At 38.7% G+C, this 13,291-nt stretch overlaps 2 protein-coding genes across 4 annotated transcripts; one reads left to right on the forward strand and one right to left on the reverse strand.

The window, feature by feature from the left end:
- The first annotated feature begins 2,296 nt into the window (after nt 1-2,296).
- On the forward strand, nt 2,297-5,137 carry LOC103454712 (protein PSK SIMULATOR 1-like). Of its 2 annotated transcripts, none has more exons than XM_008394312.4 (2): nt 2,297-2,604; nt 3,032-5,137. In XM_008394312.4, exon 2 carries the CDS (start codon nt 3,094-3,096, stop codon nt 4,822-4,824), a length of 1,731 nt encoding a protein of 576 aa, XP_008392534.3. In that variant the 5' UTR covers nt 2,297-2,604; nt 3,032-3,093; the 3' UTR covers nt 4,825-5,137. The 2 variants fall into 2 exon arrangements, with proteins under 2 accessions (XP_008392534.3, XP_008392533.3); XM_008394311.4 differs by having other exon boundaries at nt 2,308-2,604; nt 3,026-5,137.
- Nucleotides 5,138-5,827: 690 nt separating this feature from the next.
- LOC103454778 (cytochrome P450 76A2-like) lies at nt 5,828-8,669 on the reverse strand. 2 transcript variants are annotated; one of them, XM_008394378.4, is made up of 3 exons: nt 7,666-8,669; nt 6,819-7,434; nt 5,828-5,906 (listed from the first exon to the last, which is right to left on the reverse strand). In XM_008394378.4, exons 1-2 carry the CDS (start codon nt 8,590-8,592, stop codon nt 6,820-6,822), a joined length of 1,542 nt encoding a protein of 513 aa, XP_008392600.3. In that variant the 5' UTR covers nt 8,593-8,669; the 3' UTR covers nt 5,828-5,906; nt 6,819. The 2 variants fall into 2 exon arrangements, with proteins under 2 accessions (XP_008392600.3, XP_017177997.3); XM_017322508.3 differs by lacking the exon at nt 5,828-5,906 and having other exon boundaries at nt 6,491-7,434.
- Between the last annotated feature and the right edge of the window lie 4,622 nt (nt 8,670-13,291).

The following is a 13,291-nucleotide window of genomic DNA, read 5'->3' on the forward strand; positions in this document are numbered from 1 at the left end:
CTAATCTTGTTTTTGCAGATGATTGTTTAATTTTTAGCAAAGCATCATGTAAGGCAGCTAGGAGCATCATGAATACCCTCGGTAAGTTAACCTCGGCCTCTCACAAAGGATTAACTTCCATAAATCATCTCTCTATTTTTCTAATAATACTATTTACAATTTGAGAAGTGATATTGTTAATATCATGCAAATTCAACATAAAACAACTATTGGTAAGCATTTAGGAATCCATAGTATAATTTATTGGATGGACCCTACTAATGCTAAAGAGCTTATTCTCAAAGTTAAAAAGAAGCTTGCAGGTTGGAAGGCAAATACCTCTCAAGAGCTGGTAGGCTGACCCTAATTAAGTCCAACTTATCTGGTTTGCCCAATCAAGCATGATGTGTTTTAAATGTCCTAAAAAAAATAACTGATGCCTTCCAGCTCTTGAGAGGCAGGTTACAAACAAGAAAGAAATTGCTTAGATTTTTTCCGAATACTAACCCTATTTACCTTTTTTGTAAGGGGTGTGATATCCACACACCCCATTTTACTTTTCACACACTTTTTTAATTTTCGGCCATCAGATCGAATGAATTGAAGAAGATCAACGGAAATAAATTATCAAGGGGTGTGTAAGAAGTAAAATAGGGTGTATGGATATCACACCCCTTTTTGTAATAGTCTCTTTGTAATTGCAGCTTTTCTCAAGATGTTTGGAGGATCTCCAATGGGCCAATGCCCGTGAATGCAAGTTCATTTTTGATTTATTGGCTATCCCAGCTAAATGTGAATATGAATTCGAACTTTCTGATCTAAGTAAGGCTCTTCTAATTTGTTGGCAAGTGTGGAATGATAGCAATAATCCTACTTTCCATGATTGCAAGGCCCATCCTGCTAAGGTTCCTATGGTTGTTGCTATAGTTGACAGGCAATATTACCTTGCCAATAAAAATTTAAGATCAATTTGTACCTAGAATGCAACTCATGTTCATGATTCATCTCAATTAATTTTGATGGCTCTATTTTGGGTTCTAAGGCTGCTACTAGTTTCATCATAAGAGATGCTAAACGGTTCACCTATTGTGGTTGGCGGCCGCAATCTTGAAGAAAGGACAATTTATGTTGCTGAAAATCTTGCTCTTCGTGATGCTTTGAGATATGCAAAGGTCAAAAATTGTAAGGAGGAGTTTACTGAAGGAGATTCCAAGCTTATAATTGATGCCACAATTTCTCCGTTTCTTTCTTTCTTCTTTGTTGTTGTTGGCCTCAATCACTGGCGGCCCAACCCAACCCCACAATGAAATTCCCAATGCTCTTCCCAACCACAAAAACCAAGTCCATGTCCAACAACGCCCACTCACAAATACACGTCCCTATTAATATAAAATTACATTAGATGCCTTAACCCACTAAAATCCTCCAAAAATATACTCGCTTTTGCCTTGACAATGTCACATTTATGATATAAATAACGTTCATGCCTTTTTTTTCCTCATAAAAAATAAGAATCATTGTTGGATCATAGAATCAAATACTACACCAAGTATACGTATTTTAGTGTCTTTAAGTTGTTCAACCTATATGCTTTGCTTGTTCATATTTGTGGCCGCATTCAATGGTTTAAGATTAAGCCCTTGAACTTTAATATAAGACTTGTTTAGGAGTGCTAATGCATGCACTTTGGTTCTTCATTTAGGATACATGACATCTCGTAATTAATAATACTCATAATCACTTAAGTTTAAAAATATATATCGAGTAATTTTTCTCACATCAATTAAAGTAAAGAATTCAAACTAAAAACCTCGTGCTCGGAACAAAAATACAACTAGATCAAAGCTAACGTACATCGAGTAATTATGCATAGAAAAAATAAATTAAATAAATATATTAGGTGAGCCTAATATAAAAAGACCTAATTAGATTATTAGTTCATGTGATGATAGGGTACTCGAAAGATAGCTCATGTCGTACAAACCTTAGGATTTAAGCTTCTGTGGTGAAAGTTTGTTAGGATTTAGACCTAAAATTGAAAAGTTCGTCAACTCTTCGTTAATTGTTAGCACATAAGGCTCATATGTGAGGCTCTTGTGCTAACAATTAAAAGAGTTATGTTTTAGCCTTATATATGTAGCTCACTTGCTAATAATTGATGAAGAGTAGACGAAATTTTTAATTTTGAATATAAATCCTAACATATTTCACCACAAATTCTTAAATCCTAATTACTTTTACCACAAGGGATATCATTCGACAATCGTATCCCCACGGAAACAAACCGTCCCTTTAGGCTTCTATAATAAAGTACCAAAAATGGAAAGAATTTGGAGTATCCCCAAGCCATGTAGTATCCTGTTTTTTCACCTCGATTGGACCCATTATGACTTGTTTCGGAGTCTTTTCGCCTTGAGCTTTGTCTCCCTTCCGCGTTGCCGGCGCGGCTATATGTACGCAGGTGGTGCGTACGGTAAAAACCTACCCACTCCCTCCAACACGGACCCCCAAACCCCGAATCGCTCAAACCCTCCTCCTCCTCCCTCTGTTTCTGTAGCTCAATCATTTCTGTTTGGTTCTGCGCTTCAGATTGATGTCAAGCTTCCACCTTGTTCGAACTAAACGGTGAGTTTTCCTCCTACTGTCTGTATGCACAGAGTTGGTACCATGTATATGCTTGTGTTGGTGTATTGTCGTTTGAATCTGTGAGGGCTGTTTGGTTGGTGAGAAAATGTTGGAATTCTTCTGTTTGGGACCCGGGAAAATATTAATTTCGTTATTTGATTTTTGGGTATTAAATTTGCTGATATGAGGGGGGATTTGATTTTTCAGTTACTGTTTGATTCCCTATTTTCAATTTCTTACCGAGCAACCAAATGAAGGGTTAGAACCAGAATTGTTGTATATTAGTGTTTCGGTTCAGTATTGAGCTAAGGTGGATTTTGGGATTTAGGGTTAATTCTATGAAATTCTGGGGTTTTTTGGGTCAAGAAATTGTGATTTTGTTTGTGTTTAACAATATAATAAAGTTCAACTTCTTGTTTAGGGACAGGAAAGAGATCTACTGAGATTTCTGTTTTGGGTTGGTTTGCACTTTGCAGTGTATGTGCTTAAATGGGGAGTGAGATCGTGTCTGAGTCCTGGTTAGGTAGTTTGAGGTTCTCATGGAGTCGTGTGGCGGAGGCTGACAAGCCGGTGATTGGCGTTCTGGCTTTTGAAGTTGCTGGGTTGATGTTAAAGGTGGTTGATTTATGGAATAGTGTGAGTGAGAATGAGATGCTTAGGTTGAGGGAAGAGGTTGTTTACTCTATTGGGGTCAGAAGGCTTGTGTCTGATGACGACTATTACTTGATGGAAATTGCACTGAATGAGATAATTGAGAATTTGGGATATCTGGCAGTGTCTGTTGTCAGGCTTGGGAAGAAGTGCACCGACCCTGTGTATCACTGTTTTGAAGAATTTTTTGATGACCCTGTGGAGAATGGTTTTCAGTGGCTTGGGTGGGCATACAAGTGGAAGAAAATGGAGAGGAAAGTGAAGAAAATGAAGAGATTTATTGAAGCAACAATGCAACTATCCCAGGAGCTGGAAGTGCTGGCGGAGCTTGAGCAAACTCTGAGGAGAATGCGTGCTAATCCTGATGTAAATCGGGTAAAATTGCTCGAGTTTCAACAGAAGGTAATGTGGCGGCGTCAAGAAGTAAAAGGTTTACAAGAGATGTCTCCATGGAGTAGAACATATGATTACACTGTCCGACTTTTGGCAAGATCCCTTTTTACAATGTTAGATAGGATAAAGTTTGTCTTTGGATTTCATCAAATGGCTTTGGGAGAGGGAATGGATAGCTCTGAAGTTATCAATTCTGTTTGTCTTTCTCGCAGTCATTCATTTTCTGCTCTTATGCACTCTTCTGTTCATCCATCTGATGGTAATCTATGTGGGTCTGGACCTCTTGGGAGGTCGCTTGCAAAGACGAGGCTTAATGCTCGCAAGAATAGAACAAACAACCAGCGGCAAGCTCATCACCAGTCATCCATCCAACATGGAAGTTACTCCCAACTAAAACCCAAACGGTTTGCTCATCTTGGTCCGTTTAAAGGATGCATGATGGGTGGAAGTAATTCTCCTGTTTTTGAGAGCTGCAAGCCTGAAATGGGTGGTTCTATGAGGTTGAGAAGTACGGGTATCAAACATTTTGATAGCTTAAAGTACACACATATGGGATCCCAATCTTTCAGTCATGGCATCTATTCTAAACTATCCCTGTTCAATTCAAAATGTACACTACTGAATGCTCCGCCATCTACCCTTGGCGATGCTGCTCTAGCGCTCCATTACGCACATGTGATTGTTTTGATTGAAAAGATAGCTTCATCACCTCACTTGATCAGCCTTGACGAAAGATCTAATCTTTACAACATGTTGACCACAACTATAAGGACTGCTCTGAGAGCTAGACTGAAGTCATATGCCAAAACTACGGGATCATCTGTCTACAATCCTGACCTTGCAGGAGAGTGGAATCTGGCGATGGAGCAGATCTTGGAATGGCTTGCTCCACTAGCCCATAACATGATACGGTGGCATTCTGACCGCAAAATTATGAAGCAGCAGGAAGTTTCCAAGACGAATGTGCTTCTGGTCCAGACCCTCTACTTTGCAAGTCAGGCTAAAACTGAAGCTGCAATTACAGAGCTTCTCATAGGTCTGAACTACATGTGCATGGTTGACGAACTTAATAGGAAGGCTTTGCGAGACGCTGGTGGCAGCCGACCATACGATGATTATATGCTCAAACGGGATGAAATTTCTCAAGAAATTCTGGAGACGGCAATAGCGTTTTGAACTTGCATTATAAGATGATGTTCAATCAATGAAGTGATTTAGAGAAGCATGAGTTACATGACAACACTTCGAAGAGGTATTTCTAAGCGATCGGATATCGAATAACTCCACTCTTGAGATGTTTAAGGCATCAAATTAACACGTTTGGCTTCTCTTTTTGTATTTTGTTTTTCTTCGTGGAACTCAAAGAATCTTTCATTTGTTCATATGATGGATGAATTGGGGGCCAACGGTCACTTTCTTGTAAAGCATATCTTGTAATTCGAAACTCTGCGGCATCACGGAATGGTATATTTGCACTGCTCTTTTGACATATCCATATCTGTTTTTCGGAAGGTGAAATGATTGCCGCACTCCCTTTTGCCCTCCTCGACTCCTACGCCTCATTTTGTTCCTTGACTCTCATTTGATCTATTCAATCCGATGACTACAAGAAATGTCTAAAGAGGATTGCAAGATGTGAAAAGGCAAAATCACTCCTCTTTCGGAAGTATTAGAGACTCGGATTGGACAAAAAAACCAACAAACAGGGAAACCGAAGCAGACCAAGGGAAAACAATCGAAGACAACTGAGTTGACCAAAATTGAACTCAAACCGAACCGAACCAAGCATAGGCTGTATCTTGTAACACCACTAACCAGTCTTTAACTTGGAAAGATCATATTTTGCTATGGTCAGTCCTAGTGGGCAAGTTTTGACTGTTGGTTAATTATGTTCTTCATATGTATCAATGGTCAGAAATCGTTCATGTCTTGACTGCATTGTCCGTTTGGTACGTGGGACGAGACGGAATGGAGTGAAACGAGGCGTTTAGTTCCACATTTGGTGTGTCTAAAACTGGTGGAATGCGCTGTTCCACGGGACGAATTTTGGGTGAATTTTCGTTCCGCCTCACCCCCTTAGAACGACTTGTTCCATATCTGTGGAATACAAAATTATAACCTCTCCGTCTCCTTCTTCTTCCTCCTTGTTTCCATCCGAGGGCATCTTTGCTCCATCTCTGTTCCGTCCCATTCCGTTCTGTCTCGTCTCGTCTGCATACCAAACGATTAGGTAGCCGGTAGGGCCCTTATCATACCAACTACAAGGAAAGATCCAAATGATTAACTTTTTGTTATGTAATTTTTACTAATAAAAAACCATGCGTAATCATTCAATTGATCTCCTTTTCTACGCAATGATTCTTCAATAATGCCATACAACGTAGATTTTAAGACTTTTTTCACCCAACTTGTGGCTTTCACACATCTTATAATACAACGTTGTTGTAGCACATAAGTTGAGTAACAGTTTGACGTAATATTATTATTTATTAGCAATAATGTTTCAATCATCGAATCGTATAAAAATAAATAGAAGGGTTTGGTAAAAATTGTCTATTTTTTGTTACAATTGATTGACTAGACAACTTATAAAATTAATTTTTTAAAGAGATGATTTTAACAAAGTAAATTATAATATGAACAGTTTTGGCTAGAAACACAAATTTATCTGAATCGGTCACTAAATGAATTGAGTAAGAATTCCTCCTTTATCTTGAGGAGTCAAGCATTGTTTTTCAAAATAAATGAGTGTCAAAGTGGACTCTTATCATGGTCATTGGTAAAAGCATTAATAGAACATTGTCACGTCTTTCGGTGAATAAATTTAGTGTTGGCCACAATATTCCAATATTAAACAAGTTGATTATTAGAACCAAGCATTCAAGACACATGAACATCAATGGTGAAGGTCAACTATTCAAAAGGCTTAACATGCGCGCTATTTAGTACTATAGTCTAGTGCTATTTTTCTTCACTTGTAAGTGAGAGATCTTATGTTTGATTATCGCAAAAAACGAATTTAAACCACATTATTGATGACCCATTTTGAGGCTTAACCCACTCTCCCATCCCCTAGTGTAGATAATATCTTTTGTTAAAAAATAAAAATAACATGCAAGATTGTTGTCCAGAAACAATCAAATGAGACATATCAAAAGTCTTGATCAAACCTTATAAGAAGCACTTCGTGGGCACTGCTAGCAATGGCTCAGATTTTCTCATTGTTATCCCCAACTTGTCCTTCCAATCCATGGTTTCTCTAGTAACATTTGCATCCAGTGACCAATCAAATTGGTGAAGCAACGTCCCCAATGTAAGATGCAGCATTCTATGAGCCAGAGGCACACCGGCACACATTCTTCTCCCAGCTCCAAACGGAACCAACTCATAATTCTGCCCCCTGTAATCAGTCTTTGAGCCTATGAACCTCTCGGGCTTAAACAACGTCGGCTCATCACGCCACGCATCTGGATCTCTTCCAATTGCATAAGCATTCACAAACACCTGTGTGTCTTTGGGTACAAAGTACCCCATGAAACTGGTGTCATGCATTGCCTTTCTTGGTACTAGGAAAGGAATTGGTGGATGCAATCTGAGTGTTTCTTTGATTATGCCCTGCAAGTATGGAAGATTGTCGATATCACTCTCTTCAATCTTTCTGCTTGGACCTATTACTCGATTGAGCTCGGCTTTCGCCTCGACAAGCGTTGCCGGGTTGCATAACAGCTCGGTCAATGCCCATTCTGTGGTGCTGCTTGTTGTTTCTGAACCAGCCATAAATATTTCCTGCACCACACCACACATTTTCAGTTTCTCACTTTTCATTCCTTAAGTGAAACGTGAAGGGTAATTAATGTTCTCGTGCGAGATATATATATTGTCAGATGTCAATCTCGAACACAGCGTTAAGGCAATAATCAAGCTAATGATAATCCAAATTCACAATTTCTCAGGCAGTATGACAATACAACATTTCAACAAATTTGAAGGTTAATTTAGAGCTAACAAAAAACTTACCAGTATGAAAATATTGAGATCGTGATCAGAGATTTTAGCTGGCTCGTCAATTCCGTTGCCTTCAAATTCAAGCAACACATCCAAGAAGTCCTTAGTTTTCTCTCCACCCACCTCCCTCTCTTGGATGCGTTCTTTGACAAACTTAGAGGCAATTTGTATAGCTTTTCCAAGATCCCTTTTCATCTTCCTCTTCAGGCCTTGCGGATCAAGCCACCTCAGCCATGGAAAAAAATCTACCACGTTGCCACTCCCATTCCACTCCATCAGTCCATTCATTGCTTTAAAAAACTCCATCCCTTCTTCCGAATTCGGATCCACCAAGTCCCTAGACAACATGAGGTTGCCAAGAAGGTTGAAAGTCATAAGGAACACGAAACGCGCCACATGAACCCCACGCCCTTCTTTGACTTTGGACGCTTCCTCTTCAATCCACAACTGCATGTTGTCTATGCACTTTCTTCTTATGAAAGCCGTCTCGTTGATGCGTTTGTTCACCACCATCTCCACTGTCACTAACCGCCTCATCACGCGCCAGTGTGTGCCGTACGGGGCCATTGCCAGGGAACCTTTGTGGTAGTCATGAACCCTAGCGTTTTCGTTGACTGTGCGCTCTACAAATGAGAGGTCATGGTTTTTGAAAAACTCTGCAGCTGCCTTGGCAGATTGAACTGACATAGTGTTTCTCACACCAAGTGTAAGCCAAATTACAGGGCCAAACTTGTGTCCTAGGTCAGTGAGAGTCCTGTGTGGCATTGTGCCGAGGTCGAACATGTTGCCGATTACAGGCCATCCTTTGGGTCCGGGAGGAAGCCTACGGTGACCCGAGCTTGATGAACTCCGGCGGATCAAGAAGACCAGAACTGGTAAAAAGAAGATTATCAAACAGACAAGAAAATTCCACTCATTGAAGTTGAAGAAATGAAGCATTGTAACGTTTTTGCTCTCTAAAATCAGTAGGTTGTTGTGAGCAGACTGAGCAAAGTTTTTGTTGATTTATAACTAGATTTCATGGGAAAGTCTCATACTATTAGCCTTTTGATTATTGTTTAGAAAAGGTAATAAAGAACATTATTGAATTAATTACGACATTCGACATAAAAAAAAAAAAAAAATTAGTTACGACCTGTTCTTAGGCAGTGATGTAAATATTATAATAAATTTTTAGTGTTTATTTTGTTTTTAATTAGTTTATTTTTGAAACTAGAGAATCATTTTGAAAGAATCAACACAAGACTTGAAGGAATCATTTTGTCTCATATAACCATAGTAAATTGAAAGAAATTAATTGGTATGTTTGTGTGACGCATCTACCCACAGAAGACCTTGAAATGGCAACGTTTGATTGGATTAATCCCTTGGACTTTCGGAGGACAAGACAACCCACCTTAATCATTTTTATATTAATACTACTCCTCATATAACAATAAACGTGTTTGACAATAAGGTAGGAAAAATGATACCGTTTTGTAATATTACAGTTTAGTAATATTCTTTTGCATATTTAAGTGAGATATTTTAAGTAAGAATCTTGTTTGTGATGAATTTGATACCATTAATTCTTTATCTTTTTAGTGTAAATATATCGTCGTGTAAAAAAATAAAAATAAAAAATGTTCCAGACTTAAAGTTTCTAATTTTGCACTGTTTTTTTTTTAATCCTTAATTCTCATTAATTTACTCAATTCATTGGTGAGGAAAAAAGTGATTTGAATGCATGATTAGGGTTTTGGAAATTATTTCTTCAAGATAGTATGCATAATTCGACAACATTATCCAACAAAAATGCGATAAATGTGAGATCACTTTGAACCTTACTGATTTTTGGCAAATAAGATGGTAACTTTTCGGCCACCACATAATTATTTCTAAGAAATACGATTATAAGCCATCGCCGGCCACATAATTTGACCTAGTGTTGAGCACTTTTTAGGCACTGCCACTGCTATCCCTAACTTGTCCTTCCAATCAATGTTGCCTCTAGTGACGTTTCCACCAAGTTCCCAGTCAAATTGGTGCCCAAAGTAAGGTGCAACATTCTATGAGCTAGTGGGAAGCCTGCACAAACTCTTCTTCCTGCTCCAAATGGAAAGAACTCAAAAGCCTGTGTGTTTTTAGGTATTTCTCAGGGTGGCATGGCAGCTCGGTCAGTGACCATTGTTTCCGAGCCGGCCAGAAATATTTCCTGCTCAACAGAAGATTATAAGTTCACAAATTCTGTGGCCACTTTTGAACACACAGAATGTAGAAATTATAAACTTGATAATTATATTCATAGCATAAATGCTTATTTATACAAACGTGTAGACTTAGGGTGCGTTTGTTTCACCTTCTTAAGTGGGATTGGACTGGCTAGGATTATTGTCCCATGTTTGGTAAGCTTGGGGACTAACTTAAGTGGGACTAGCCCGGACTCGTGTGGACTATCTCCCTCGCTAGGTCGTCTTAGCGAAGCACCCCGAAAACCATCGGATTGCTAAGACCTGCTTCGTCTCCTTTGCGCCGCTTGGCGTCCTCCCTCTGCGAAGACCTTGCTTCGTCTGCGTTGCGTCCTCTATCCAACGAGATCACAGCACCACACCAAGACCATTCCCTCGTTTCGAATATGAGAGAACTATGGCGATATTCTCGGCGACCCGACCAAATTGCAGCTGCATAGAGCTCCAACAATGACTTCTGTGCTGCAAACCTCCAAGGAAGGTTCCGCTTTCGCCGTCGTCTGATTCCTCTGAGCTCGCTTGGGCCCTCTCCGTTAGACAAAGAAATAGAGCTTGACATATTTAAATTTAGCCAGTACTCAAATCCCCAAATTCAATTCAAACATGCAAATTTGCAGAATAATCTTCAATTTTTTGCAGAAGGGGTGTCTGTGTGCAGAAGGGGTCAGTGGGTTCGAAAAAGTAGCGGACTTGAGTAGTTGCTTGGAGGCCATTAGGAGCCCGGAGGTTGAGGAGGATAAGAAGGAGAGCTTGCGGAAAGGCCGATGGAGAAGAAGACGCATGTCTCCGGGAACTGGGTTCCGAGTCTTGTTTGTGGGGTTTCAACTCGACTGGGTTTCCATGGCGGAAAGAAAAGGAGGGAAGAGGGTAAGGTTTTCGACACTTGGGTCACAGACACAAAGAAGGGTTTTGGATTTGGATGTTAGGATTTGGATTTTGCAGAAAATGTTGACGTTGGGGTTCAATTTTTTTGTATTTGTATAAAATTTTGTTATTATCCTGATTCTTAGTCCGACACTGCACCAAACGTTTCGTTAAGTTAGTCCAGCTTAGTCTAGTCTAAGTCAGTCCAGCTTAGTCCCTGAAGCTAATCCAGTCCGAGACAGTCCGGTGCAACAAACGCACCCTTAGTGTACAAGCAAGGATATCTACAAATTAGGAATACAATCATAATTATATTAAAATATTAATTCCTAAACCTTAGGAGAAACGGTTTGCTTGTATAAGACTCATTCTCTAACATCCTGTTGGAAATGTGCCCAAAAGGCAATCATAAGATGATACTTTACAAGCATTTCATGTTAAACTAAACTAGTTTAGTGTAAAGGGAAAGATTATTGTTTAAAGCTGTCTCATTAAACGTTATACTTAAATGATAAGTCCAAGTAATATGTAATAATAGAATGTGATCTAAAGAAGTTAGATTCATGAGAGACTGGTCAGTACACGTTATGTCTTCTCTACTAGGAGAGTGACTAGTCTCTAGTCATTGGTCTAAATGACACCAGGACAAGTATGTAGGTGCTCTATAGAGAGTGAGTCTATTGAACGCGATCAACAAGGAGTTCCCATATTCATGCGACTCGAGAACTCATGGTTGGGATAATGCAAAGTAATCATTTGACCTGAGACATGATAGTTGTCTTGTGGTTTGGTCTTAGTCTTTGATTATGTTAAAGACATTCCGTTTGAGGGCATCCTAGGAATAAGCTACTATTCAAGTGAGCATGTCAATGTATAACAAGGGATCTCTAACCTTCAAACCGTTGATGGATAATACTCTATGTTATGATTAAGAATCTCTTGCCAGAGTACATATGAGATTTAGGAAGTCGTTTCAAATCACATTCAAGATAATCATATGGACAAGAGAATCACATTGGATAGTATACATGAATAAGCTATCAACCAAATAATGTGATCAAGAGTATTAGATTAGAGAAAGACTGTATTGCATTGTAATCCTAAACTAAATAGGCTCTCCAACCTCTTCTAATTAGCTTAGGTAGCCATGACATACTGCTAGGTGTCACTCATGGTTTGTGGAATCCCTGAAGATGTATAATCACTAAAGGAAAAGTAAGTTTCAATTCACAATTGATTAGTAAGATTTCTAATCACTCATTGCCTCACTAAAAGGAGAACCTAATGGATCGCACACCGTGTAAGGTAATGATTGAAGGACATAACCAAGTTGAGTAAGGACAATTAAATAGTTTAATTGTATATGCAAAGATTAATTAATATGTTAATTAATCATACGAAATGTTCGTTTAGAATTTAAGTTGGTTTCGGATTTCGGGGCCCAAATAGATTTTGGTCCACAAGGCCCATTGAGTTTAAGTTGTATGACAACTAAAATTAAATGGGAATTAACTCAAAAACAACTTTATAGCTTTAACCATCCATGCTAGAGCGAGTGTGATGGTGGACTTACTACAAGTTTGCCATTCACTTGTAAAGAGGTATAAGAGCAACTTTATAGCTTTAATCTCTTTAGGCTTTCTTTGAGGAAAGATGAGAGAACACAAGCTCTCTCTTTCTCTCTAGAGAGGCTGGCCATATGGGAGAAGGAAGCTAGCATTTACTTCCTCCCATATAACTCATCTTTTTCCTTCCATCATCTGTGTGTTGAAACTTAGAGGCCTCCAACTTTGGTGGCTTTTGAAGAGTCTATTCTTCCATCCAAATCCAAGAAGACAAGGAGCCAAGAAGCAAACTTCTTACATCCATATTCATGGAGCCAAGGAGCAAGGATGCAAAGGATTGAAGGCCTTTTCATGGGTGATTAACCTTTGCTAAGCAAACAGGTGCTTTAAAGGTATAACAAACCTCAACAATCCTTTTGATTTTAGTTGAGTCTTGGTTAACACAACTACTAAGCTTCGAATTTCATGTTTTATATTTTGTTTTAGAGTGCATACAAGCACGCTTCTACCATTGTTAAATGCATGTATTATGTTGCTCAATGAACTTAGTTTATAAAAAAAAATTTCCTACAAGTAGTATCAAGATTCTATGTCTATTAGTTGGTGAACCCTTTTGGGTTTTGTTGTTCATAGCTTATGATTTGAATATTGTAATAGTTACGAGCTTTATTCTTGCCTCTTGGAATGTAAATTTTGCATGAAAATTTGTCATCTCAAAAGTTGTAGATGTAGTTCAAATGAGCATGAGTTTTGGAGCTAAAATTTAGAGCCTTTTGTTGGGGGAAATTTGGCAAATTCATGGGTGGATTTTTGGGTCATGTTTGTCCTATTCAAAGAGTATTAAAGTGACATTAGGAATCCCTAAGTACCCAAGTACGTCAATATGTTAATCCTCTTTGTTTGAGGGAGTTTTAGGTTTCTTTGGATGAAAAATGTTCATGAAACTTTTATGTGTTTTCATGAATGTTCTTAATTGTTCTT

Source organism: Malus domestica, chromosome 14, assembly GCF_042453785.1.
Source record: "Malus domestica chromosome 14, GDT2T_hap1".
In the NCBI taxonomy this organism is placed as follows: domain Eukaryota; kingdom Viridiplantae; phylum Streptophyta; class Magnoliopsida; order Rosales; family Rosaceae; genus Malus; species Malus domestica.

Bases quoted from the DNA above. Each gene is read 5' to 3' on its own strand.
- LOC103454712 (XM_008394312.4), top strand. From the start codon at position 3,094: ATGGGGAGTGAGATCGTGTCTGAGTCCTGGTTAGGTAGTTTGAGGTTC.
- LOC103454778 (XM_008394378.4), bottom strand. From the start codon at position 8,592: ATGCTTCATTTCTTCAACTTCAATGAGTGGAATTTTCTTGTCTGTTTG. The intron at 7,435-7,665 runs GTAAGTTTTTTG...GGTGTGGTGCAG, and splicing joins ATCTCAATATTTTCATACTG to GAAATATTTATGGCTGGTTC.